The sequence below is a fragment of the Kogia breviceps genome, chromosome 8 (assembly GCF_026419965.1).
Source record: "Kogia breviceps isolate mKogBre1 chromosome 8, mKogBre1 haplotype 1, whole genome shotgun sequence".
In the NCBI taxonomy this organism is placed as follows: Eukaryota; Metazoa; Chordata; class Mammalia; order Artiodactyla; family Physeteridae; genus Kogia; species Kogia breviceps.
In genome coordinates, this window is record NC_081317.1 from 13,670,298 (window position 1) to 13,696,492 (window position 26,195).

Genomic DNA, 26,195 nt, shown 5'->3' on the forward strand with positions numbered 1-26,195 from the left:
AATTGGCATACAAGTTTTTGTGTGGACATATGTTTTCATTTATCTTGGGTATAAAAACATTCTTAATTACTCCCTTACCCTTGATTGTGCAAAGTGCAATCACTAAGTTAAAAGGATATGTTCATTTGCTGTGTATTGCTATGTACTGCTTAATCACCTTTTAGGAAGGCACCAATTTAACTGTATACTCCTATTAGCAATATATGAATGCCCATTTATTTGTACTGCCTATTAAGAGACAAGGAAGTTATTAGTGAAACACCTCTGTATCTACATCTGGTAGTCATCAAGTTCTCCTTAATTTGCCTCCTTAATAGGTCTTGAATCTTTTCCCTCTTCTCCATTCCCACTGCTACTTCCCTGTTTTGCTCCATCACCTCTCTCTCACCATCAGCTACCTTTTAACTGAAAATTCTTTCTATAAAACTGATGCAGAGTGATTTCTATAAGTCAGAGCTCATTGTGTTCCTTCTCTGCTTTAAAACCACTTCATGGCTTTCCATTGCCTTCTGGGAAGAGGCTAAATTCCATAGCAGGACATAAAAGACCTATCCGAATCCAGCTTCTGTGCATCTTTCCTGTTTCATTTCTTGTCATTCATCCTTCTCCCCACCCCATCATACCAAGTGACTTGTGGTTCCTTGAATGCATAACACTGTCTCATTCCTCTGTGTCTTTTATGCGCGACTACTCCCTCTACTCGGAACACCTCTCTTCTCTTAGATAAATCCCACATTTTAGCTCAGGTGTTACCCTCTGGGAGGCCTTCCCCGGAACCCTGTGTTCTTTTCTGAGCTCCCTCAGCTTCCAGACCTAATCTATAGCATTTATCTACTCGGATTATAGTTGCCTTTTTATTTTTCTGTGTCATCCATTAAACTGAGCTCCTTGAGATTAGAGAATATATCTTTTTTTTTTTTTTTTTTTTTTTTTTTTTTTTTTTTTTTTTTTTTTGTGGTATGCGGGCCTCTCACTGCTGTGGCCTCTCCCGTTGCGGAGCACAGGCTCCGGACGCGCAGGCTCAGCAGCCATGGCTCACGGGCTTAGTTGCTCCGCAGCATGTGGGATCTTCCCGGACCAGGGCACGAACCCGTGACCCCTGCATCGGCAGGCGGATTCTCAACCACTGCGCCACCAGGGAAGCCCTAGAGAATATATCTTATCCTTAGAGAATATGTCTTATATATATTATTCTGGCACAGGCATGGCACGTAATAGTTACTAGGTTAGTTTGTTTTTTGTTTAGTTTTGTTTTATTTATTTATTTTTGGCTGCGTTGGGTCTCCATTGTTACACACAGGCTTTCTCTAGTTGTGGTGGGTGGGGGCTACTCTTCATTGCAGTGCGCGGCTTCTGGTGGAGCACAGGCTCTAGGCATGAGGGCTTCAGTAGTTGTGGCTCGTGGGCTCTAGGGTGCAGGCTCAGTAGTTGTGGCTCACGGGCTTAGTTGCTCCATGGCACATAGGATCTTACCCTACCAGAGCTTGAACCCATGTTCCCTGCATTGGCAGGCGGATTCTTAACTACTGTACCACCAGGGAAGCCCGGTACTAGGTAAATTTGAATAAACTAGTAGAAGCTGGTGTTTCAAAGGGAAATCTGTGTGGAGGAGAGCCTCATTAAGCTAGGTATCAGATATTAGGTTGTTGCTTCCTACCTGGTAGGACATGAATTGATGAGATCTGTGGTGTCTCTTTTAGGGAACAGACTACTTTGTGTGTATCCATCCTGGAGAGATTGCTGCAAGCTTTGGAGCCAGTTCACGTGGCTCGGAACCTCAGCGTTGACCTGCAGAGGGGACTGACTCACCCCAATGATTCTGTAAAAATCCTCACTCTGTCCCAGGTATGAAATTTTACTAGCACATAATAAGGGAATCACCATTTAGTGACCACCTGCCCTGGGCCAGAGTCTGTGCTGGGAACCAGAGACAGAGAGGTGAAGAAAACACTTGCTCTCTCTGTAGGGAGCATCTAGTCTATTCTAGTATGCGTAGCTAACTATAACCGGCAGATACAAGCTAAAGTAAGAAGTTCCACTGAGTGCCGTCTGAATCAGTTAGTCATCAAATCATCAAATACTGAGTTCCTTTTATCAGGCATTGTACCATATGCTGTTAGAGCTACCAAGATTAGTAAAGCCTGTTTCTTTCCTCCAAGGAGCCCCTAGTCTAGAGAGAAAGATTGCCGTGGTAAGTCTTATTATAGTGGCATGAGTGAAGTACTATCATAAAGGTCACTATACCAACAAATTAAGACAGTAATTCTTACCACCCTGGTAACCAAACATGCTAGTGTTTGGGTGAAGAGCTGCTGCCGAGGATTATCTTGAAGGGATAGAAGTTGAGCAGTTAGTTATCCACTAGATGTTCAACCACTGTTTTGTTTGTTTGTTTGTTTTTGTGGTACGCGGGCCTCTCACTGTTGTGGCCTCTTCCGTTGCGGAGCACAGGCTCCGGACGCACAGGCTCAGTGGCCATGACTCATGGCCCAGCCGCCCCACAGCATGTGGGATCTTCCCGGACCGGGGCACGAACCCGTGTCCCCTGCATCGGCAGGCGGATTGTCAACCACTGCGCCACCAGGGAAGCCCTCAACTCCGGTTTTTTCTTTTCTTCTCTAAAGTATTTATTCAAGAAAAGGAGAAAGGATCGATTTATCCGTTGACCATTTATGTGTAAAACTCTGTAGGAGGTGCTTTACCTATTTAGTTTCATTTAATCATTATTACTATCCTGCAGTTAAGTATTCCCATTTTACAGACAAGAAATTAGGCTCAAAAAAGTTATTTAATTTGCTCAATATCAAGAACTGAAAGTTGGTAGAACTAAGATTTGTATTGTTTTCACTCACTGAGGTGTCTCAAGTCTTAACTCACCTGTTTTGCTTTGTTTTTTCTTTCTTTTCAAAGATGTGACTATACCATCTGTGTGTTTGGCTTTAATGAATTTGGGTCATTTGGAATTTTTTAATGACTCATAGCTGTAGTTAGTAACTCCTAAAGTAACTGCACACTAAGGAAATTTGACCATCATGTGTTTACATGTTGCCCTAACTTGGAAGAGTATTTCTGATTGTTTTTTTCCTTTCAGGTTAGAAGAATTGTTGAAAATTCTGATGCTGTTACTGAGATTCTAAATAATGCTGAATTATTAAAACAAATCGTTTATTGTATTGGTGGAGAGAATCTATCTGTAGCTAAAGCGGTGAGTCAGCTCAACCATCAGCCTAAACATGCAGAGACATTAATGTCCTAAAAGACAGAGAAAAGCCTTCTGGATTGAGAGGTGGAGATTTAGAATGAATGATTTGCATAATTGAATTTGCAGCCTCATATCGATGGTATGAAATAAATAAGTGGCATCAAAATAAAACTAGTTAATCCCTTTTATTTTCTAGAATGCACATTTCTAAATTAACCATCCTAGAGCTTACACTGGGTTGCTTAATAAGAAGCTTTTTCTATTTTCTGTTGGGAATACTATGTATTTTTTCCAATTATAAGTAATTATAGCTAAAATGTAGTGAATGCTCTTTGCGTAAGCTGCATTCCATACACTAATTTTCACATAAATCTTATGAAGTAGAAAGTGCTGTTTGGTATTTTTATGACTTACGAGATATTTTCTTTCCTTATAAGGCCATTAAATCCCTGTCAAGAATATCACTGACCCAGGCTGGACTGGAGGCTTTATTTGAAAGTAATCTGCTAGATGATTTGAAAAGTGTAATGGAAACAAATGACATTGTTCGATATAGGGTGTATGAGGTAAGACTAAAAGCATCCTTTCTGGTGCCTATAATCCAGAATGCATCAAGGCTTACATCAGAAGGCGAGATGGCTCATTTAACATGTATTTATTGAGTATATAATATAGTCTATGTTAGTCCCTATGTATACCAGGTGCTTGGGATGAAGGGATGAACTCCCAGCCTAGTGTGTGAGACAGTCATATAAAAAATATTTACACTGCACTCTGAGTACTATAATAGAGGAGATGCCATCGAAATTAGACTTTGAAAAAATTAGTGTAGTATTGGTAGTAAGAAGAACCTTTGTACTGAGCAGTGTGGTAAATCGTCTCATATATATTCTCTTCAATTCTCACAGTAAACCTGATACTTCATTATCATTAATCTTGCTGTTGATGGAATCAGTGACCCAAGGCCATGCAATTAATAGATTGTATATTCAAAACAGAAACGTCTAGAGTCTGATTCCCTCTTCAGAACAATGTCTTACTTTGCATTGTTGATATTATGCAATCTTGATTTTCCTTCTGCTTCTGTAGCTGTTTCTTCTTGGTCTCCTGGCTCCTTAGCCTCTATTGAACCTTTATTTGTTGCAGTTTGTGAAGGCAAGCTAGGCCCCTTATGCCCATGTTCAAACCAAACTCCTGATCTTCTCCACCTCATGCCCCTAATAAAAACAGCAGCAACAAACTGGCCCCATCTCCCAGTCCACATGGCTGGCTGTTGGACCTCCAGCTTACTCTCTGTGAGGCCCGTGTCCTCCCTGCCATGTATCCACTCAGTCATCGTATTGTGTCAGTTTTACGTAAACTCCTGCATTTCTCTGCTTTGCTATAGCCACCACCACCCTAGTCTAAGCTACCAGTATCTCTCAACTGGATTACTGTATTTGCATCCAAACTGGTCTGCTCCCATTTTTGTCACCACTAGTCTATTGCCACATGTAGTCAGAATGATCTTTTAAAAATCGAAATCTGATTCTGTCGTTCCTCTGCTTAAAATACTCAGTGTCCTAGATCTCTCAATAAGCCCCCAGAACATGCTTGTTGAACGAGTAAGTGAATGGACGACTGATAGAATGAATGAATGAATGAATGAATGATTTTTACTATCTGTTCGTTGTTGCTGATAGGGGCTTTTGTCCTGAGTGATGGTTTCTTTTTAAAAAAGGGCAGGTATATCTGGGTGAGTATTTCTGTGCCAGAGTAATTTCTTGTGTGTTCAATGAAGTTTTCCTGCTTGTGGAGACAAATAATGGATTTTTAAAAATTCAATTATATTAAGTATATAATTTATACTAGTATATAATAGTATGTAATATACTTCCTAGTCCTGCATTTAACTTAAAATGCCATCTAACAAGTTTGGTGCCATTTTGTTTAACCTTTCTGCTTTTTCTGTTTTCTTTCAGCTAATTGTGGAGATATCTTCTGTGTCACCAGAATCTTTAAACTACTGTACCACCAGTGGATTGGTAACGCAGCTCCTCCGAGAACTGACCGGTGAGGATGTGCTAGTCAGGTATGTTGACGGAGAGAGTTCTTAAAGCAAAATGTCCTTTCTTGGGGGGGCCAGGAGACAACCTCGGAACTTAGTGTGATCTCCCCTAGTGGAGCCTATGCTCAGGTTGCAATCTCATGACTGATTATGTCCTGAAGAAGGGGTTTTTTGAAAATTGCTCAGCTTACATGGTGACAACATACTGGAACTTAGCATGACAATTCAGCTACTTTTGAATAACAGTGTTCCCTGTCCTTAGGCATGTGTGCTGTTTAAAAGTTGCCAGTCGGGCTTCCCTGGTGGCGCAGTGGTTGAGAATCCGCCTGCCGATGTAGGGGACATGGGTTCGTGCCCCGGTCCGGGAAGATCCCACATGCCGCGGAGCGGCTGGGCCCGTGAGCCATGGCCGCTGAGCCTGTGCGTCCGGAGCCTGTGCTCTTCAGCGGGAGGGCCCGCAGCGGTGAGAGGCCCGTGTACCAGGAAAAAAAAAAAAAAAAAAAAAGTTGCTAGTCACATGGTAACTGTCGTTTTGTATTACTTAATGTGTTAACATGCACATTATATATATATATATATATATATATATGTATATGTATATAATTTTTTTCTTTTTTTTGGCCATGCTGTGTGGTTTAGGGGAACATAGTTCCCCAACCAGGGATTGAACCCAGGCCCTCGGCAGTGAAAGCACTGACTCTTAACCACTAGACTGCCAGGGAATTCCCAACATGCATGTTTCTTGATGTCGTTAAATAATACCACTGCGGCATGATAGAAGAAACATGGACTTTTGAAAATGAGTGAGAATTGGGCTTACATGCATCTCTACTACTTAGTAGCTGTTTGACCTTAGGCAAATTATTGTAACCTTTCTGCACCTGAGTTTCCTTATCTCCTAAATGGAATAATGTCAATTCTGTAAAGAAGATAATATGAGGATTAAGTGAATTGACCATAGAGACCAATGCAATGGCCGATATAGGCTCTCAAAGAAATGTTAATTCCAGTCTCTTTACTCCCAGCCCCTACTCCTTAAGTCCCCTTGAATATCTGCCAGTGTTTCCTTAGATATTCCACAATTTACTAACACATCCCCACTGCTGAATACTTGGTTCAAGTATTTTGCTGTTACAAGAGCACTATAGTTACCTTTGTGTACACAGGACTTTGTTTTCCTTATCTTAAATGATTTTCTGATTGTCCTGTGTTCTTTAAATGTGATTGAATTGTTGAACTCACATGCATAAACCCAGTCCTCAGTCATACTGTTTCAGAGCATTTGAGTTACATTGTTTCAAAGCCTTCCTAATAAGGAAATTATTTTGTTAAATTTCTTTAACTTAGTATCAGACTTCCTGACATAGGAAAAAACCTTGCAAATAGTCAGTTAAAATACCTTAGGATCAACTATAAAAATACTTGTTTTAGTTAATTGAGGAAATTTGGTCATGGTTAGGCTTTAGATAATACCAAAGAATTATTTTTTAAATATGTAGTAAAGGCATTATAATTTTGTGAGAAAATATTCATGTTTGACATTTCAAAATAAAACAAAGGTTGAAAAACTCTTTGAGGAGGTAGTTGTGTTATAATGGAAACAATAATGGGCCTCAAGTCAGAAGGTCATGATTTAAGTCTTAACTACCTTGTAAAAACAATGTGATTCTGGACAGGTTACAGTTTTCTCATCCTTGTGTCCTGATCTGAAAAGTAGAGCCAGGATCAGTCACCTTTCACACTTGGTGGGAAGAATTAAATAAAATAACCTATGTGAAAACAGTTTATAAACTATACTAATCATATGCAAAATCTTGGCATTTCAGAGCCACCTGTATAGAAATGGTGACATCACTGGCATATACCTATCATGGACGACAGTACCTCGCTCAAGAGGGAGTAATTGACCAGATTTCTAATATAATTGTTGGGGCAGATTCAGACCCTTTCTCTAGCTTCTATTTGCCAGGTAAGAAATACTGACACTTGTGGAAATGACAGTGTATGTTTTGTTTCAGAGTTATCTCTGACAGGGGAGGCTAGGGATTGTTTTCTGTAGAGCTGATTCCCTTAAGATGATACCCATAGCCCCTTAATGAAGTGGAATCTATTGCTCTGGGAGCCATGCACTGTTGATTCTAATTTTCTGGAAATATTGCTGTTTAGAGCATTAGGCTGTTTCCCTTGAACCTTAGCCAAAAGTATCATCATAAAACTACTAGTAATGATACTTACAGTATATTTCACCAATTCATCAAATCTTGAGTTGGAATCTTTATCTAATATAGAATTATTCTAGCCATTCTGTTCTAGGACACTGTTGATTAGTTTTTCATGAGCACTTCCAGAAACTGGAAATTAATTTTAAATAGCCTCGCTTATTTCGTCAATGAACATCTCTGTTAAAAAATTTCTTCCTGATAATGACTCCAAACTTGCCTTCCTATAATTTGTATCTGCTTGTCCTTGTTCTTTGTTCTCCCTCTTGCATATGACAATGCTTCAGTATTCGGACCCAGCTCCGTTGACACCCTGGGATTTCTGTTCCATCAGGACCACACATCATAGGTCCTTCAGTATCTCCTTATGGTCTGTCTGATTTCCAGGCAACCCAGTACTGTAACCTTTCTCCTCTTTCTGGCCTGAAGTTTATTACTGTCCCATGAAAACCTAGGGCCCACAATTTATGCTATCTTCTTTTTCTATTAAAATATATTCTTGTAAATATCTTTAGGATTTGTGAAGTTTTTTGGAAACCTGGCTATCATGGATAGTCCTCAGCAGATCTGTGAGCGTTATCCTGTCTTTGTGGAAAAAGTCTTTGAAATGACAGAAAGTCAAGACCCCACCATGATTGGTATAGCAGTGGACACAATTGGAATTCTAGGATCCAATGTTGAAGGAAAACAAGTTTTACAGAAAACAGGTTGGTATGACTTGTTTTGGCTTTCCTTTAGATTCTCTCTTTTTTTTGGGGGGGGGACAAGAATTCATCATATAAGTTCATTTGCTTGTATGTTATCTGCATAGTAGAAACTACTTTTACAGATGGCATACTTTTTACCATGACCTTGGACTAATCCCTAAAAAGTCTCATAACTATTACTGAATTTTTTTTTAACTTGGCTGGGCCAAGCACTCTTTACCCTCTACATCTTTCTTAAGTAGTATTCATAGTACAAAGGCCATAGTCTGGAGTCAGAAAGACCTGGATTCATGTCCCAGTTCTAACACTAACTTAGCTTTTTGAGCTTCACTTACTCACTTAACTACTCTAGGCCTCACTTTCCTTATATATAAAAAGAGTATAACAACTACTTTTCAGGGTTGTTGTGAATATTTACTGAAAAGACACATTTGTTTTATATTTATATGTCAAGGAAGGAAAACAAAAATATGTTACAAGATTTTATGTTAAGAGTGATACTTTCATGGCACCTCCATGAGTATCTTGCAAGTACTATGAATTCTACCCACAGAAATGTACAGCACTGTTAAAACCCTTGTGAAATATATGTTGAAAATTATATATGCTGTTGTGTATCACAGCTAGTATCCAGGTTATGTGTACTTTTCTAACTGCTTGTACCTATGACGTATGATCCTTTTACAATCTTGCAAAGAACATACTATTGTCATTCTCATTTTACAGTTAAGGTAGATGACAGAGAAGTTAAGAAAATTTTCTAAGATCATTCAGACTGTGGGGCAGCTGCTACTCAAATCCAGGTCCTTTGATTTCAGAGCCCTACACTTTAACTTATATATGCTGTATTGCATATGAATGTGTTTTAGGCCTGTCACTTGGTTTCTGACTACATGTTTATTTTTATATTGGTTTAGGTTGGTAGAAGTCATAGTATATGAAAGCATACTTTAAAAAATCTCATTGTTCACTTAACACCCATTAGGATGACTATTAATTTTTTAAAAAACAGAAAATAACAAGTGTTGACAGGATGTGAGAAATTGGAAACCTTGTGCATATCTGGTGGGAATGTAAAATGGTACAGCTGCTGTGGAAACATGGTGGTTCCTCAAAAAATTAAACAAAGAATTACCATATGATCCAGCAGTTCGGCTTCTAGGTATATACTCAAAAGAATTGAAAGCAGGGGCTTAAATAGATGTTTGTACATCTGTGTTCATTAACAGCATTATTCACAATAACCAAAAAGGGTAGAAACAACCCAAGTGTTCATTGATGAATGAATGGATAAACAAAACGTGGTATATACATTCAAAGGCATATTATTCAGTCTTAAAAAGGAATGTAATTCTGACACATGCTACATCATGGGGGAACCTTGAAGATATAGTGCTAAGTGAAATAAGACAAACACAAAAAGACAAATATTGTATGATTCCACTTATACATGGTACCTAGAATAGTCAAATTCACAGAGACAGAAAATAGAATAGTGGTTACCAGGGGACGGGGGGGTGGGGGAAAAGAAGAGTTGTTGATTAATGAGTACAGAGTTTCAGTTTGCGATGATGAAAAAGTTCTGGAGATGGATGGTGGTGATGGTTGCCCAACAGTGTGAATGTACTGAGCTGTATGCTTAAAAATGGTTAAAATGATCAATTTTATGTTATGTGTATTTTACCACAATAAAAAATATCTTGTTCTTCAAAGGAACTCGCTTTGAATGCTTGCTGATGAGAATAGGATATCAAGCAAAGAATGCCTCAACAGATCTCAAAATTAGGTGTTTGGATGCAATTTCATCTCTTTTTTATTTACCAGTAAGTAGATTGGGAAATTAATGCAGAACAGTGGTATATCTGGGGGAGAATAAATCTGTATAATACTAGTTAACTTACTATAAATGTTGACCAAATAAATGCCATCTTTCTCACTCTTAGTGCAAGAAGATAACCCTCATTATATGACTAGTGACATTTTTAAAGTTAAAGTGGAATCATAGAGTATTAAAACTGGATAGGACCCTAGAGATTGCTTAATCAACCCCATCTAAAAAGAAACAAGACAAAACTGGGGAAGTCTGGGCTGAGTTGGGGAAGAATGCTCCAGACTTGGCAGAGCTCACACAGCTAGTTAACAGGGTGTGATCAGAACCCAGGTTTCCTGACTTCCTAATGTCTTGAAGTTTTCCTTTTCTGTCTTGTAGCCTGAGCAGCAGACTGATGACCTCCTGAGGATGACAGAATCCTGGTTTTCTTCTTTATCTCGGGACCCGCTGGAGCTCTTCCGTGGCATCAGTAATCAACCCTTCCTTGAACTACACTGTGCTGCCTTAAGAGTGTTCACGGTAGGCATCCTCTTCTTTTCCATGCCTTCTGGGACTCTGCCAGTTCAACACGTGTACTTACAATGAGCCAATCTCTCTGCCATGCCCTGGGGATGCACAAGTGCGTAGGAAGTTTCTGCCCTCTACTATTAGCGTAGACTAATTAGGGAGACAAATATGTAAACAAATGGTTTCAGTAAAAGGTATTAGGTGCTGTGGCAAAATGTTCGAGGGTGCTGTGGGATCACAGAATTAATTCCGCATTCCTTATCTGCCATCAAGCAAGCCCTTACTACCTTAGCCCGCTTTTCCTCAGCCTTATTTCTTGCCATTCGCTTCTGGCACTGACAGCTCTAGTGATAGCAGACGGCTTGATTCATATCTCTGGACCCTCATGTACACTCTACATTCAACAGTCTTCCCTGACTTTGCTTGTTAACCTCTTATTTATTCTTCAAGGACTAACTCAGGTGTCTCTTCAGCAAGCTTTGCCCAAACCCACAAGGTTGAGTTAAGCAGTGCTGGCTTTCCTACTTTGCATTTATTCATTTATTCAGCAGATATTTGTCGAGTTTCTTTTCTTTGCTAGGTTCTGGGGATAAAGTAGTGAACAAAAGATACAAAGACCTTCCTTTCATGTAGCTCATCGTCTGTTGAAGGACCTAAGCAGTAAATATAATTATAAAGTTAACTGTATAATTATAGTTGTGGTAAGGATCATACCTCTGTGTTCGGTTTATTACACTTTGTTGAAAATGTTTATTTATTGACCTATTCAACAGAGTTTATTGAAAATAGGAGCCATAGCTGATTTAACTTTGTAGCTTCAGCACTTGCTGTGGTTCCTTGGGCTCACAGAAATGTAGTCATCACTTTAGTAATCTTAATAATGGGATCTCAGGCAGCATGCTTGGCCTAGAGAGGGAGGGAACAAGGAGAGTGGGGGCGACAAGAGAGGGAAGGCTGGACTTCCCTGGTGGCGCAGTGGTTAAGAATTGCCTGCCAGTGCAGGGGACATGGGTTTGAGCCCTGGTCCTGGAAGATCCCACATGCCACGGAGCAACTAAACCCGTGCACCACAACTACTGAGCCTGCGCTCTAGAGCCAGCGAGCCACAACTGCTGAGCCCACATGCTGCAACTACTGAAGGCTGCGTGCCTAGAGCCTGTGCTCCACAACAAGAGAAGCCACCACAGTGAGAAGCCTGTGCACTGCAACGAACATTAGCCCCCGCTTGCCGCAACTAGAGAAAGCCCACGCGCAGCAACAAAGAACCGACGCAGCCAAAAATAAAGAAAATTTAAAAAAAAAAAAAAAAAAGTGGGAAGGCTTCCTGCAGGATGTGATACAGGATCTGCGTCTTGAAGGATACAGGATACCTGTCAACTTCAAGAATGTTGTTTTTAGACTGTTTCACCCTTGTCAGTAGTCACTGTGATGGTCATTTTGGCTCCTGCACTGGTATTCTCATTATTTGTTTTTTTTCCACTCTTCTACCTTATGCTCCACTTAGCCATAGTTGTAGAGATAATTTTTGATTTACTGGTTTGGGCAGCTGTTTTTATTTCAACCCACCCATCCTCAACTATTGTTAAATAGGCTGATGTTTCTCAAACTGTAATGTCTTGTTAAAATGTAGATTCTCATTCATTGGTTCTGGAATAGAGCCTGAGATCCTGAATTTCTAACAAGTTCACAGGTGATGCTGAAGCCGATGGTCTGCAGAACACATTTTGAGAGGAAGACATAGGCTGTAAACTTGATTGTGCCTTGTTCTTCATTAAAATATAGTAGTGAGGTTTTAAAAAACATTTTTTATAAACGTTTATTCATTATTTTTAAATTTGGAAAAGATTGAGAAGTAGAAATTTTTTAAAGCACAGAGTCATACCTGTTTGGTATGACTTTAAGGTGTTTCCTTTTAGTATTGTATTAGTATTTATCTATTTATTGGTGTAATAGTTCAAACATACAGTCATACCTTGCTACCTCTGCCCAATCCAATTCCCCTTCCTCCCTCTCTGAATGTAATCACTGTCATGAATTCGGGGTTTACAAGTGCACGCGTGATTTTACACTTTTACTATCTATGCATATATGCTTAAATTACAATATTTTAAATATTCTTAAACTTTGCAAATGGTATCGTGCTCTTCATATCATTCTGCAATTTTCTTTTTCTCCCTAATGTTATGTTTTTAAGATTTATCTATATTAAAAGAGACAATTAGAAAGTCATTAATATTTCATTGTGTAGCCACAGTGTGTCAATCTCCAGTAAATGAAGATTTAGATAGCATCTATTACAAATGAGGCTACAATGAACATTCTCAAAAGTATCCTCTTATGCACATGTATGAGAGTTTCTTTAGGGTAGTCTTTTCTTCTCAAGTCTGTCTTGATTTTTCCACTGTTGTAATTATGCCATATGTATAATTTGGATCTACTTTTTTCATATAACAGATTTCCCTGTCCTTTATAAACTTTATTCTTAATGTTTATTTAACTTATTATTGCTATATACTGTAATTTACTAACTCATCTTCCCACTATTAGGGATTTATAGTGTACCTTTCACAGTGTGATGAGCATCTTTGTTTACAGATTTTAAAAATATTTTGATTATTTTCTTAAGTTAGAGTTTCAGGAGGGAATTTACTTGGGCAAAATGTAACATTTTTAAGGTTCATGTTGCCAAATTTCTTTCTAAGGTTTGTGCCATCCCATTAACAAACTTACCTTAAGGCTCAGAGGAATTGTGTTCTTTTCCCCTTCTATTTCAGGCCATTGCAAACCAACCCTGGGCTCAGAAACTTATGTTTAACAGTCCAGGTTTTGTAGAATATGTGATGGACCGGTCCGTAGAGCATGACAAAGCTTCAAAGGATGCCAAATATGAACTGGTGAAAGCACTTGCCAATTCTAAGACAATTGCAGAAATCTTTGGGAACCCAAATTATTTGAGGCTCAGAACTTACCTGAGCGAAGGTCCATACTATGTGAAACCTGTTTCCACAACAGCAGTGGAAGGAGCAGAGTGATTTCTTCTAGACTCCAGACCATTTATTGACCAAAATTTCTCCTGAGGCATTTGACTCCATCTGTATTTTACAAAACAGAGACTTTCCTCCCACCAGAATTATCGTGGAGTGTCTGATGTAATTTTATCACCAACATTTGTTGTGTTTCTACATTGAAATTCAGTGTAAAGCCAGGAAGGCAGGCAAACTTGATCGTGATTGAACCAGATGTTTCTCAGATTCCTTTGACTGCCTTAATCTTTGCAAGAAGATGGAAGTTTTGTTCTTCTCCCAGAAAATTTTCATGGACTTACTCACCGTCTTATTTTAAAATCCACTTTAACTAAAATGGAACCAAATTGTTTCTGAATTCTTTCTATCCCCTCACTCCCTTATTTTTTTGGTCTTTTTTCCCCTTCTGATTCCACTTGCAAAGCCTTGGATATAAATATTCTTTGAAAAACAAGTAATATGCAATCTTAAGATTATGTTCCCTATACTAAGAATAAATACCTTTAATAAGGTCTCTTTTGCTTTTTTGTTACTATTAGTCCTTTGAAAAACATAATAAATCTTTTAAAAATGTTTCTAGTGTTCCTCGATGCTTTTTTTTGCTGTTTATCAAGGCATCTTACTGTGTTGTGGTTTTGGGTGGGGAGGAGTGATAACATGCTAAACCAGAAAGGTCCCCAAACTGTTATTTTATTTATTGGTGGGTTATCGTTGTTGAGAGCTTTGCTTTTAATTTCTGAGATGCATCAAGTCCATATTGAGTTGATCAGAGAGAGGGAAACTGACTCCTAATAACTGGAGTCAGAATGGAGGGGTCACTATGCCTAAACCAGGATACCATCTTACTGATTAAATCAACAAAGGATGCACTTGCTTTTCATTGACAAAAAATGTTCCCACCTGTTTTCCAGTGCTCTGCTCTCTAAACAGCAAAGCGATCACCAATCCAGAGGTTTCTACATGAATATGTTATCAGAGTGTGATGGTTCAGAATGGAGAGATAGGTTTCTTTCAAGCCATGGTGGTGATGTTGATAAACCAGCCCTGCTCTGTTACAAAATGATTCTCAAGTGACTGGAATTTTCTTGTCCCCAGATTAGTCACCTGTTCCGCCATCTCTGGTATCCGTGAGTCCCCTTTTTCCATCTTTCCATATGGGCCATTTTCCTACTGCTAATACCACTAAATTTCTGTTGTTTTAAGCCACCTAGTTTGTTGTACTCTGGTAGGCATCTTTAGGAAACTAATAGAGTGTATACGTAACATGAAATGTGTATTCGTTGCATCCCGTTTGTAAAATACTGCCTAATTAGGACTTGATGAAAATTGTTTCACAAAAAATTAGATGTCCAAGTCTTTACACTAGTGAGATTTAAGTTAATATATACTAGGTAGCTAAAACTTTTAAGTGTAATTCCACCACCCAGATTACTAAAATGTTTCCTCTTACAGACAAGATGAACATTTTGTTAAATTCCTTATTTAGTGTTTTCCTTTAATTCTGAGAATTCTCAAAAATCAGTCACAGCTGCTATCACTGAGTCATGACAGTTCCATAGAATGTGATTTTTAGAAATCCATTAATTGTAAAGAGAAACAAGACTCTTGGTTATAATTAAATTTAATGTTCTCTCTTTTCTAGACAGAAGGTATTATTTTGAAAAGAATCATGCTACACCAACTTAAATTTCTTAAAATGAGATCTCAATTCAATGTAGTACATCAGAGCACTAAGAACACTGCAACTTGCTGAGTACAATTAAAGGTTCAGAGAAACTACATAAAACACAAGGAAGGAGGGACACTTTCTGTAACAAGGTAGGAGGTAATTTTTAAAGAACACACTTTTAAGAAAAACAAATCCTAATCACCATAATACATGACATTATTTTTTATGGTACCCATGTGAAAAAGTTTAAAGCTGTCAAGGTATGTCAGAAGTTTGCAGGAAATGAGCCCATAGTAGGTTTCAAACAGCGTACATTCCTTCCCACTGTTAATTTCCTTCCATGCCAGGGACATTTCAGCATCTGTCGTTTCTGAGGATGTGAAAATGAACTTAAAGCAACATCTGTTGTATCTGATGTGGCTTTTCCCAGAAAACCTTGAACTGTGTATGGGTATTAAGCCAATGGATTTAGCACAAATTCCTACAAACACATCAGCAGGCACCATAATGGGGACTTCTTTGAAAACTACATACATCATCCGAGCCACATCTTGGGACATAACAAAGGCCTTACCACTGCAGTAATCTGGGTAGTACTTTTCTGGGTAATCACTGAAAGGGACAAATTCTTGGCTATTAGGGTCTCTGTTGGGTGTATCCTGATGGATAACTCGTCCTACATAGATATCTTCAAGGTGTTCTTTCAGATTGAGGAGGTAGTCTACCAAGCTTGGTAGATTGACAAACATCTCTTCATCAACCTTGAGAATGAACTGGGCATTAGGGCAGAAAGTCACAGCCCACTGCGTCATGGTGATAATCTTCAGAGTTTGGTTCTCAGCACTGTCCAAGAAGATTCCTTCAATTATATCATTATTCTTTTGGGCCTCTTTGTCTATCTCTTGCTGGGCAGTCACCAAAACAGGCATTCCCAAAGCAAACAGTGTGAGAATGGGATGCCCTCGGACACTGGTCACATTACCCCAGGTTTTCCTGATGAGGTCCCTCCTTGTTCCATTTCCTGGGCTACTGAAGATAAGAGAGAGCAAAAATATGTTCTTCCCTTTACACACCTCCGACTGGCTCAGGATATAGTATTTGGAAAGATTACTTCTTAGGGGCTCCATGTTCAATTTTCTTGCCTTATCCTTAATTTCAAGAACTTTCATATCTACATAAGGCAAAGCATGCAGAAAATATTCTTCCACAAAATCAGCCCCAAAAAGCAAGGCATGAAATAGAATAACATTAAACAGAACGAAACACCACTGGTGAGTCCGAAGTCTGCAGAATGTCACCTAAATAAAAGAACACACATTCAAGCTCCATCTCCATTTCTGTTTTTGTCCCCACTGAACACTATATGTACCTCTCACAGCACTTAGCACTACACTGTTTTTAAGTGTTTATTATTTAGTTCTGTTATCTGTCTCTCCCACTATATCATGGCCCCCTGGACAGCAGGTGTCATGAATAAAATGTTGGTTGTTTTCTTGCTTGGAGGAAAGCCTACTTACTATTTAGGAGGCACTGTGTTAGACACTGGGGAAACAAAGAGAAATCAGACATAGACACATGGATATAAAGTAACAAGTGCCATCCTGCTAAAAGCCTACAGGAAAATATATGATATTCTTTCTGGAATTGAAGCACTTGGATCAGTTTCTTCTCTAACTTCAAAGGTCAAGGGCTGTTTTTCAATGGAGTGGTAGCTTTTGTTGGCCACTGAACAATGGCTACTATCAAACATTTACATTCTTCTAGTATGACTTTTCAATTTAACAATAAATTCTGACATTGTTTTGAAAATGTCCCCTAATCCATCTGATGCGTCTATCAATATGGGCAGATTCCTGTCTGTATAGCACCTCTCCAGAGATCTAGGACATACCCGTGCCAAGCTTACTCCACCTCATCAAAGGAGATGGAAACGTTCCATCTGGAAGAGCATATACAATGTAGTATTGCAATATAACAGAGCCAGGGGACATTGGAGGAGTTAAATCTCTATTCGTTGGAGCTTCAATCAACAAAGACTCCCCTAATGACACTTACCTCTTCCTGAGCGCTTGCTGGGGGCAAGGCACTGTGCTAAGCACTTAACATGCCTGAACTCATTCAGCCCTGGTAATATCCCGTTCAGACATGTTATCTTCAAACTTAAGCTGAGCATACAGGCAGTACAGGAATTTGCCCAAGATCTCTCAGTGAATAAGAGGGTGAGGTAGGGCCATGATTTGAACTCAAATCTGTCAGATTTCAAAGCTCACTCTTAACCACTAGAGAATCCTGAGTTCCATCGTTTACTTTCCCGTGTCTGTTGAATAGGAAAAACCAACACAGCAAAACAAACTCTCACAATTATAATCTGAACTCCTTTCCATTTTCTCAGTTCTGATGATTTACACACAGAAGAAACTTCAGCCTACTAAAAGCTTATTTTAATAGATATAAAATGCTTCAAAGATTATAAGAAACTTGCCTGCATGTTGTCTGTGAACGATTTCAGGGCTTTGGAAATTATTGAGTCCAGATGCCAAAGTATGCCCAAATGTATCTCAGGATCACTCAGTCTAACAGCAATTGAGGTACAGTACCTTGTGCCTGAGACTTTAAGGATAAGGTTTCTTGTCAATCAACCTGAGCTTTTGTCCCAGAATACCTGCTGGCTCCATAGGACAGCAAGTGCTGATCATGTTACAGCTAGAGTGAATCCAGAACAAAGACTAGAAAGCAAACCTCTTCAAATGCTTCCAACCTTATTTACTTCTTGAAAATGACCCTGGTGAAGTGCCTGGTGAAGTATGTGTGGTAATTGAAAGAACAGTTAGTTCACCCATATCATCTCTCCATAGCATCATCACAGAAGGAGTGCATCTCAAGCAACTAAACAGAGTAATTTCTGCTCCCTGGTACCTGCACATGCAACAAATGTGTTAAATATCAAGGGATACTTGCCATTCCTAGTGGGTGCATTTTTTTTCTACCCAAAGAAACTTATGGTGTGGTTTGGTGTACGTCTCATCAAGAAGGATTTTGAATTCCTAGTATAGGCCATGGAAGAACATTCCTAAATAAATTATATGTCATCCATCTACCTTTCCCAGGCAACTTTATCTCAAAATGGAAAACAATGTGTAGTCCATTTTAGCCTGAATCAGAGAAACTAAGCATTTGATGTTTGCAATTTTCCTGTTGTGTGAATGTGTAAGAATTACTCCAAATACCATTTGAGCAGCAAGTTTATGAAAGAAAGAAGGAAGGAAGGAAGGAAGGAAAGAAAAAACATCCAGCATATTTTTATGTTCCTGTCACATAAGCAGTTGTACGGAACATTCTGTTCCTACGCCAGGCCGTATTTCATGTTTTTCTTTTTTGCATGTTGATCTTCCTACCTGCCCCTCATAACAGTTTTTGTAGTTATTTGGCTAGGAATAATTCATTACATTTTCAAGTTGTCTATGTTTTCTCAACAATCATTGTGCAATCTTGGAAATTTTTACAAAGTGAGAATATATATCCTAAAAAAAATTCAAATGAGAGGGAATTTTTACATATACTAACTTGAATGATTATACAGGTATTGGATTTAATTAAATACAAATTCTATTTTGAAATTTTCTTTTTTTTTCTTTTTTTTTTTTTTTTTTTTCCGTACGCGGGCCTCTCACTGTTGTGGCCTCTCCCGTTGAGGAGCACAGACTCCGGACGCGCAGACTCAGCAGCCATGGCTCACGGACCCAGCCGCTCCGCGGCATGTGGGATCTTCCCGGACCGGAGCATGAACCCGTGTCCCTTGCCTCGGCAGGCGGACTCTCAACCACTGAGCCACCAGGGAAGCCCTTCTTTTCATTTTTTAATGAGCCATAAATTTTGCTCCTGGATAGCCTCTGGACTTAAACTTAGACAATTTGGTTTTTTTGTCCATGAGAGGTTGAAACAATGTTGTCTCTGGGGCAGCTCCGTCTGGAATTTTCAGTTTCATTCATCAAACTCCTACCATGCTGGGGTTGAGACCATTTGCTGCAAATAGATAGGGGTGCCAGGTTTTCTTGATTACCTTAGCACTGCCTTTTCTTTCATAAAGGTTATCCAATCTGTGTACCCATGTCTTCCTAAATTTTCTTGTCATGTTGTCATCAGTCACTCTCTGGCTTTGAAGTTCACAGAGGTTTCCTGTTGCCTACCAAATCAAATCTGCTGTCTTGAGACCTGACTTTCTGGACTCCATACTTAGTTTCCACCACAAAGAATCAACTTTTTATTTCCCATGTTTCAAGTGCCCTAGATGTGCTCTACCACTAACTGGACATACGGGTGTCTTATTGTCTATATAAATGTTACGTCTATGCGTTGTTTGACTTTGGACACGTCTCTTAAATTCTCTCTCTCTCCTCCGTAAAGTAAGCATAATAAAAAGTGCCGCAATGTCAGATTGGATGACGGACATAAACCTGCGGGACAAATTCGTGTGTACAGCCTGGAAGTAAACTTCGGTCCATGTGCCACAGGTCTAAGCGGACCTACGCATGCTCCGCCTCCCTCTACGCTCCTCAGCTCTCCCACTTCCCCTTTAAGGCGGGACCGGAAGTGCAGGCGGGGCCGGAAGTACAGCCGCGTCCGCTGGGCGCCGCGGGTGGAGGGACGCGCGGAGATGACGCAGCAGCACCGGAAGCCGCTCCCTTGTGAGGCTGCGGACCCTGAGCGGCGGCCGCAGGTCCAGGTCTGTATACGAGGCGGGGCCGGGTCGGGGAGGGGGTTGCCTGGCGCCCGCGCCTCTGCTGACCCGCCGCGCCTCGGGCTGTTTGTCTTTCTCTCCCTCCAGGCGCCATGGCTGCGGAGCGGACCCGGCCGCTGCGAGGCTCTGGCGGCCCGAGCGCGCCTAGTCGGTGTGAGCCCGGCGCGAGGTCCCGGGCCCCGGGGCGCTCGCTCAGGTCAGTGCCTCGCGGAACACGGCTCCGGGAGCAGGGGACCTGGGAGCGACGAACGGGTTGAAGGGATCTGGAGTTGATTTTAGAGATGGGAGAATTGAGTCTCGGAGTGACTGCCTCCTAGTGCCTCAATTTCCTTAGCTGCGAAATGAGTTAACAGTGATGTCCCAGGGCTGCCATGAGTTTGAAAAATGATGAAGTGTGGAGAGGTGGTTTATGAAGTACCAAGCGCTGTACTAATGTGAGGGACTGCGCCATAATTGTGGGTATGCCATGGAAACAGGTGTGTATGTGGAGTGCTGCTTGCAATAAAGATAACAAGGTTAATGCTGAATAATGATGGTAACCGGCATTTCTTGTAGGCTTACAGTGTGCGGGTACTGTGCTAAACGTTTTAAGTGCATTATCCTGTTTATTCCTCGTAAAAACCCTTGTAGGGTTACCTGTTCGTGGTTACCTTTTATAAGTGAGGAAACTGGGCTTGAGATGGGTGAAGCGATTTGCCCAGGGTCACCCAGCAACAAGTGGGGTTGCAGAGCCCTTATTTTAGAAACACTATTTGTATTCTTTCAAAACTTTTAAAAATTCATCTTAAAACTGAAGGCGGATTTACATAGAACGTATATTCACACGGTTTTAAATTCATAAAGGGACCCTCACCCCTATTCCTCAGCCCTCCAGCATTCTCTGGAAGCAACCAGTGTTACTAGCTTCTTGAATATTCAGAATATAAGTATATAAGTTCATTTAGATAAGCTCAGAGCCTCTGTACTCTTAAACTGCTGGCTATACTTGATAAGAAAAGAGAGGGAAGATGAAGCCAAGGGCAACAAGTGTCTTGCTTTCTCTCTTGATTAGGCCGGGTCCTGAAGGAGGAGAGGAAAATGCATTCATCGTGTTTAATCGAGAATGTTGTATCTTTAGTAAGACCTGGGAGTATAGGTTTCGTTTGGTTTTGGTTTTGGAGGGTGGGGGCTGGGAAAGATGTTGCACCTGCTCCTTCCTGTGGGACCATGGGACAGTCATTCCACCTTTGGGGCCATAAATTTCCTCATTTATTAGTTAAGGGAAGTTCTGATACCTTTCACGAGGTTGTGAAAATCAAGTGAGGTAATACCTATGAGTAGTACTTTAGTCTGTCAGACCAGTACAAAGATGAGAGTTGGCCTGGGCTTCCCTGGTGGTGCAGTGGTTGAGAGCCCGCCTGCTGATGCAGGGACACGGGTTCGTGCCCCAGTCCGGGAAGATCCCACATACCGCGGAGTGGCTGGGCCCGTGAGCCATGGCCGCTGAGCCTGTGCGTCCGGAGCCTGTGCTCCGCAACGGGAGAGGCCACAACAGTGAGAGGCCCGCGTACCGCAAAAAAAAAAAAAAAAAAAAAAAAAAAAAAAAAGATGAGAGTTGCCTAAGGGAACATAGGGAGTTAATGGCAGAACCAGAGACCAAACCCAGGTCTCTCATCTCCCAGTTTAGGAAGCTTTTCATCATCTACCTGTTTCAGAGCTTTGTGATTGTTACTATTGAGGGCAGAAGGGCAAGTTTAATGTTTAGTCTTAAGTGAGGGGGAAAAAAAGTATGAGACACCATGGAGTGTGGAGAGGGTGGAGAGAAAATGCACCTCGTTGGAAATCATAGCCTCAAGTCAGTAACTGCCCTTAATTATAAAATTAAATTCCCAGTAAGTTTGAGCACTTGAGTTTTTTGGTCTGTGTATTTTAAGCCATCTTAAGGTAAACTGTGGTAATGTCATAGGGTTGAAAGCGATGTTAGTGGAGCTTTCCTGCCAGGTATTCATAGTTATAAAACTTACAAGGGCTTTGTGCTAGGCATATCCCTACTCTGGTCCTGATTCTCACAGCCCTCAAGGTGAGCTAGCTTCCATTTTATAGATGACAAAAGGAAGCTTAGAAGTTAGTTGAACATGTCCATGATCACATAGGAAGTGGCTGAGTCAGTAAAAGGTTTGACTGACTCCAAAGCATTTTCATTTACCTCATTCTGCCTCTGTATCCAGCTGTCCTTGACCATTCCCAGTAATGGGAAGCTCACCACTCTGGAGGCAGCTGTTCAATTATTGGAAAGCTCTGGTGTTTTAAAAGCTCCTCCTTCAGTTGAATTGAAATCCCACTTCCTGAAGTTTTCCCCATGGGACCTTTGCTGCCAGTACATGATACTCCTAGAGGCTCTCTAAGAGTTCAGTTTAGACCTGTGACCTTAAGAAAGCTCTCTCCAGAGTCAGTTCATTTTTTTAGAGAAACAAAAGCTGATTTTTTTAATAGTGCATTCTGCAAAGTTAATGGGGCCTGCTTTGTTTTTAAAAGACGCCTTTTTCATGACAGTGAAAGACGAAGAACTGGAAAAGAGCCTCCCGTAAAGGGTTCAGTAGCTTAAAGGGCAATTTCTAATGTAAGAGTGGGAAGAAAAATTCTTATTAGGAGTTAGGAGAGTATATAAATACCAGAAATGGCTGGGTTTTTTAAGTTGCTCGTTGGAAAACTCATCCCATAATCTCTGTGGTGTCACGGGTACATTGATTTGGCATGCTGTATGATATTTGGTAATGATATTGTTTTCACAGGTATTGTAAATTGGTGTTGTGTCCATTTAAGTAATAGTTCGTCTTACATAAATGTCAGCGTTTCTGTGATGGGCCTGTGGCATACTGTGTGTGTGTGGCGGTGCAAGTGAGATAGAGGAAGCCCCCCTGCTTCTTCACTGTAAAAAAAATGATGCCTGGGCAGATGTTTTGGTTATGTTTTTAATTGGCCAGTATTAACTAATTAGCTGTTGTGACATTTTGTGAATGTCCACAGAAACTTTTTTTTTGGTCTTGCTGTGAATAATTTTTTTAAAGTAAAACTTTTCCAGAAATATTATAGATAAAAGGTTGTTAGGATACAGAAAAAGGAGGAGGCTTGTTATTTTGGTTTTTTGTTTGTTTGTTTTGTTTTGTTTTTTTGGCTGTGCCGAGTGGCTCATGGGATCTTAGTTCCCCAACCAGGGATTGAACCCAGGCCCTTGGCAGTGAGAGCACTGAGTCCTAACCACTGGCCCGCCAGGGAAGTCCCAGGAAGCTTGTTATCTTGTGTTAAGTTGATAAAACTTTTGGTGAAATCATCATTTTTTAGCAGCCAAGTAAATCCTTAAATTAATAAATCCTACCTATCCCAAACCCTGAGGGTTAAAGTCCATTCACTGTTCAAAAATATTAGACAACAGATGATGTGATTGGAAGAGGTTTATTTGTTTTGACTACTTTTTGTCTGATAACGTTCCCGCCAAATTTAATATTGGGAAATTAATGAAAATGATTTTTACATACCTTAACATTAGCAAAGTTGGACGATGAGATCTGGATATTTGTGAAGACCTTGATCTAGGTGACATATATGGAAAGGAGTTTATTTTCCTCTTCTACCTTAATTTGGACATAAAGGTTTTTTTAAAAAATTAATTTATTTTATTTATTTATCTTTGGCTGCATTGGGTCTTCTTTGCTTCGTGCAGGCTTTCTCTAGTTGCGGCGAGTGGGGGCTTCTCATTGCGGTGGCTTCTCGTTGCAGAGCATGGGCTCTAGGCACATGGGCTTCAGTAGGCACATGGGCTTCAGTAGTTGTGGCTCGCAGGCTCTGGAGCGCAGGCTCAGTAGTTGTGGCGCACAGGCTTAGTTGCTCCGTGGCATGTGGGATCTTCCTGGACCAGGGCTCGAACCGTTGTCCCCTGCATTGGCAGGTGGATTCATAACCACTGCGCCACCAGGGAAGCCCTTAATTTGGACATAAAGTTTTAAAATTAGTATGATAATCTGATGGGAAACTGAGTGATCAGATTAGAAGGAAAGTTTTTATTCTTTTTTTTAATCATTGAAATGTTTCAACATATGAAAATAGAATAAAAAACCTCCATGTACCCATCACCCAGCACTAATATCTACCAACATGGCCTATCTTGGGAAAGATGGTTTTTACGTGATTTGCTTTATTTTTTGTTCTCTTCCTGTTAGTTTAGTCCCCGTTGTTAAGAGTGTGTTGACACCTTGACATAATATGTTTTGCTGGATACTTGTAAAATTTTTGTTGTTGTCTTTAGCCGTAAAGGGGAAGGTGGTATATAATCAGGCTCGGTGCTCCCAGATTCTATCGCCAGGTTGCAGTTCTCCTGGTGGTAGCTGGCTTCAGAGAGAGACAACTTGGTGTGTTTAGAAGAGTACTGATCTTGAGAGCACTGGCTTTCAGTCTGTTCTGTTGGCTATAGGCAAATCACTTACCTTCTCTGACCTGCAGCTTCCTCATCTGCAGAGTGAAGATGACGGTCCCTTTCTTTGGGTGTTTTTTAAGCATCAAGGTTACTAATTTGTCTTATTTGTGCAGGCTTCCAGGACCCTCATGGCTCTCTGGGGTACATGAGGTTAAGAGTTGTCACCAGCTCCTATGAGGCTTATAAAAACAGACTGTGTAAGGCCAGATAAGGCCTTTGGTAATTCACGTTATAACAGGCAGTGCCATAAAGGAAGTGGAAGAACCAGAATACATGAGCCGTATAACTTACTGCACCTGCTTATTTTTCTTCCCCAAACCTTTTTGCCTCAACATCTATTGCAAAAGCCAGTAGTCAGTTCTGTGATTCTAGTAACAGGTCATGTTGTACCTAGCATGATGACCAATGTCTCAAATTACTGCTTCGGAGACTTGCTTTCTGGTTGTCACATCCTTGTGCTTATTTTTATGATTTTAGTGCCGAAATAGAGTGTATTAAGGAAATGGTATTATGATGGTTTTGATGGGAGTTCCATTGTATAGAATACGCTGTTTCATGAGGAATGAATACTCTGTAAATCTTTTACTGTGAAGATGCATGTAGCATGTGCTAGACTTCAAAAGGAGCAAATCACGCACACACCAGCATAAATTTCATTGAGTTATGTTTTGGAGGTCATGATTTGTTAAAGTATAATTTCACAAATGTATCTTCTTTTGTGTGCATGGAAAATTTTCAGATAAATACAGTGTATTAACTGTAAAGTTGTAATGTAACTAAGCATAATGTTGTGATGCCAAGTTTTTTACACTAATTTTTAATACTTCATTTGTTAGCAGTCTTGCTTGAACGGTCATTTTGAGCAGAACTAATACAATATTTTGATGTGCCACAGGTAAATTTTTCCATAACCTTATGGAGAGAAAGGACTTTGAGACATGGCTTGATAACATTTCTGTTACATTTCTTTCTCTGACGGACTTGCAGAAAAATGAAACTCTGGATCACCTGATTAGTCTGAGTGGGGCAGTCCAGCTCAGGCATCTCTCCAATAACCTGGAGACTCTCCTCAAGCGGGACTTCCTCAAACTCCTTCCCCTGGAGCTCAGTTTTTATTTGTTAAAATGGCTCGATCCTCAGACTTTACTCACATGCTGCCTCGTCTCTAAACAGTGGAATAAGGTGATAAGTGCCTGTACAGAGGTGTGGCAGACTGCCTGTAAAAATTTGGGCTGGCAGATAGATGATTCTGTTCAGGACGCTTTGCACTGGAAGAAGGTTTATTTGAAGGCTATTTTGAGAATGAAGCAACTGGAGGACCATGAAGCCTTTGAGACCTCATCATTAATTGGACACAGTGCCAGAGTGTATGCACTTTACTACAAAGATGGACTCCTCTGTACAGGTAAGAGAGCCTGGAACCTTTTTTTGCATTTCATAGAGTGTAATCTTACAAACAGAAAAAAATACTCCTCAGGCTTGAGAATGGCAATTGTTAATTATATAAGATATCTATAATGGCATTATCCCTCCATCCCTGACTGGTTTTTCTCCTCTTTATCCTTTTTCACTCTGAGAAGACAATTATTTTTATAAAATTTTATGAGAGGAAAGCTCCAGACATTTTTTTAAACGTGATGTGTGTCAGAAAGCTCTACTTGTTTCTGTGCTTTTCTTCCATATACAGTCCTCCATGTTGGGTTTTTTTTTTTTTTTTCCCTATCAGCTATGATTTTAGAGGAAGAAACAGTAGAAAAGTTGCTGTCTAGTCCTAGCAAATAAGTCATTTTGGAAGAATTATG

The 26,195-nt window shown here is 40.2% G+C and overlaps 3 protein-coding genes across 6 annotated transcripts in view; 2 read left to right on the forward strand and 1 right to left on the reverse strand.

Annotated features, from left to right (window-relative positions):
- Positions 1 to 14,118, forward strand: part of PSMD5 (proteasome 26S subunit, non-ATPase 5) — a 21,024-nt gene extending 6,906 nt beyond the window's left edge. Inside the window, exons 2-10 of the mRNA XM_059073092.2 lie at positions 1,701 to 1,845; positions 3,092 to 3,205; positions 3,640 to 3,768; positions 5,164 to 5,273; positions 7,076 to 7,218; positions 7,984 to 8,175; positions 9,889 to 9,998; positions 10,385 to 10,525; positions 13,288 to 14,118. Coding sequence (XP_058929075.2) covers positions 1,701 to 1,845; positions 3,092 to 3,205; positions 3,640 to 3,768; positions 5,164 to 5,273; positions 7,076 to 7,218; positions 7,984 to 8,175; positions 9,889 to 9,998; positions 10,385 to 10,525; positions 13,288 to 13,545 — 1,342 coding nt within the window. The 3' untranslated portion in view covers positions 13,546 to 14,118. The remainder of the gene's footprint in view (positions 1 to 1,700; positions 1,846 to 3,091; positions 3,206 to 3,639; positions 3,769 to 5,163; positions 5,274 to 7,075; positions 7,219 to 7,983; positions 8,176 to 9,888; positions 9,999 to 10,384; positions 10,526 to 13,287) is intronic.
- Positions 14,119 to 15,399: 1,281 nt separating this feature from the next.
- On the reverse strand, positions 15,400 to 16,503 carry B3GALT9 (beta-1,3-galactosyltransferase 9). The gene has a single exon (XM_059073152.2). It carries the CDS (start codon positions 16,372 to 16,374, stop codon positions 15,400 to 15,402), a length of 975 nt encoding a protein of 324 aa, XP_058929135.1. The 5' UTR covers positions 16,375 to 16,503.
- Positions 16,504 to 19,807: 3,304 nt separating this feature from the next.
- The window catches only part of FBXW2 (F-box and WD repeat domain containing 2), a 33,735-nt gene continuing 27,347 nt past the window's right edge, over positions 19,808 to 26,195 (forward strand). The window contains exons 1-3 of one of the 4 annotated variants that reach the window (XM_067040868.1): positions 19,808 to 19,928; positions 20,031 to 20,139; positions 25,381 to 25,798. In XM_067040868.1, coding sequence (XP_066896969.1) covers positions 25,696 to 25,798 — 103 coding nt within the window. In that variant the 5' untranslated portion in view covers positions 19,808 to 19,928; positions 20,031 to 20,139; positions 25,381 to 25,695. Of the gene's footprint in view, positions 19,929 to 20,030; positions 20,420 to 25,288; positions 25,799 to 26,195 lie in introns of all 4 variants that reach the window. The other 3 variants (XM_059073107.2, XM_059073105.2, XM_059073108.2) reach the window with 3 other exon arrangements.

Excerpts from the sequence above, each read along its gene's own strand:
- B3GALT9 (XM_059073152.2), bottom strand. The coding sequence starts at position 16,374 with ATGAAAGTTCTTGAAATTAAGGATAAGGCAAGAAAATTGAACATGGAG.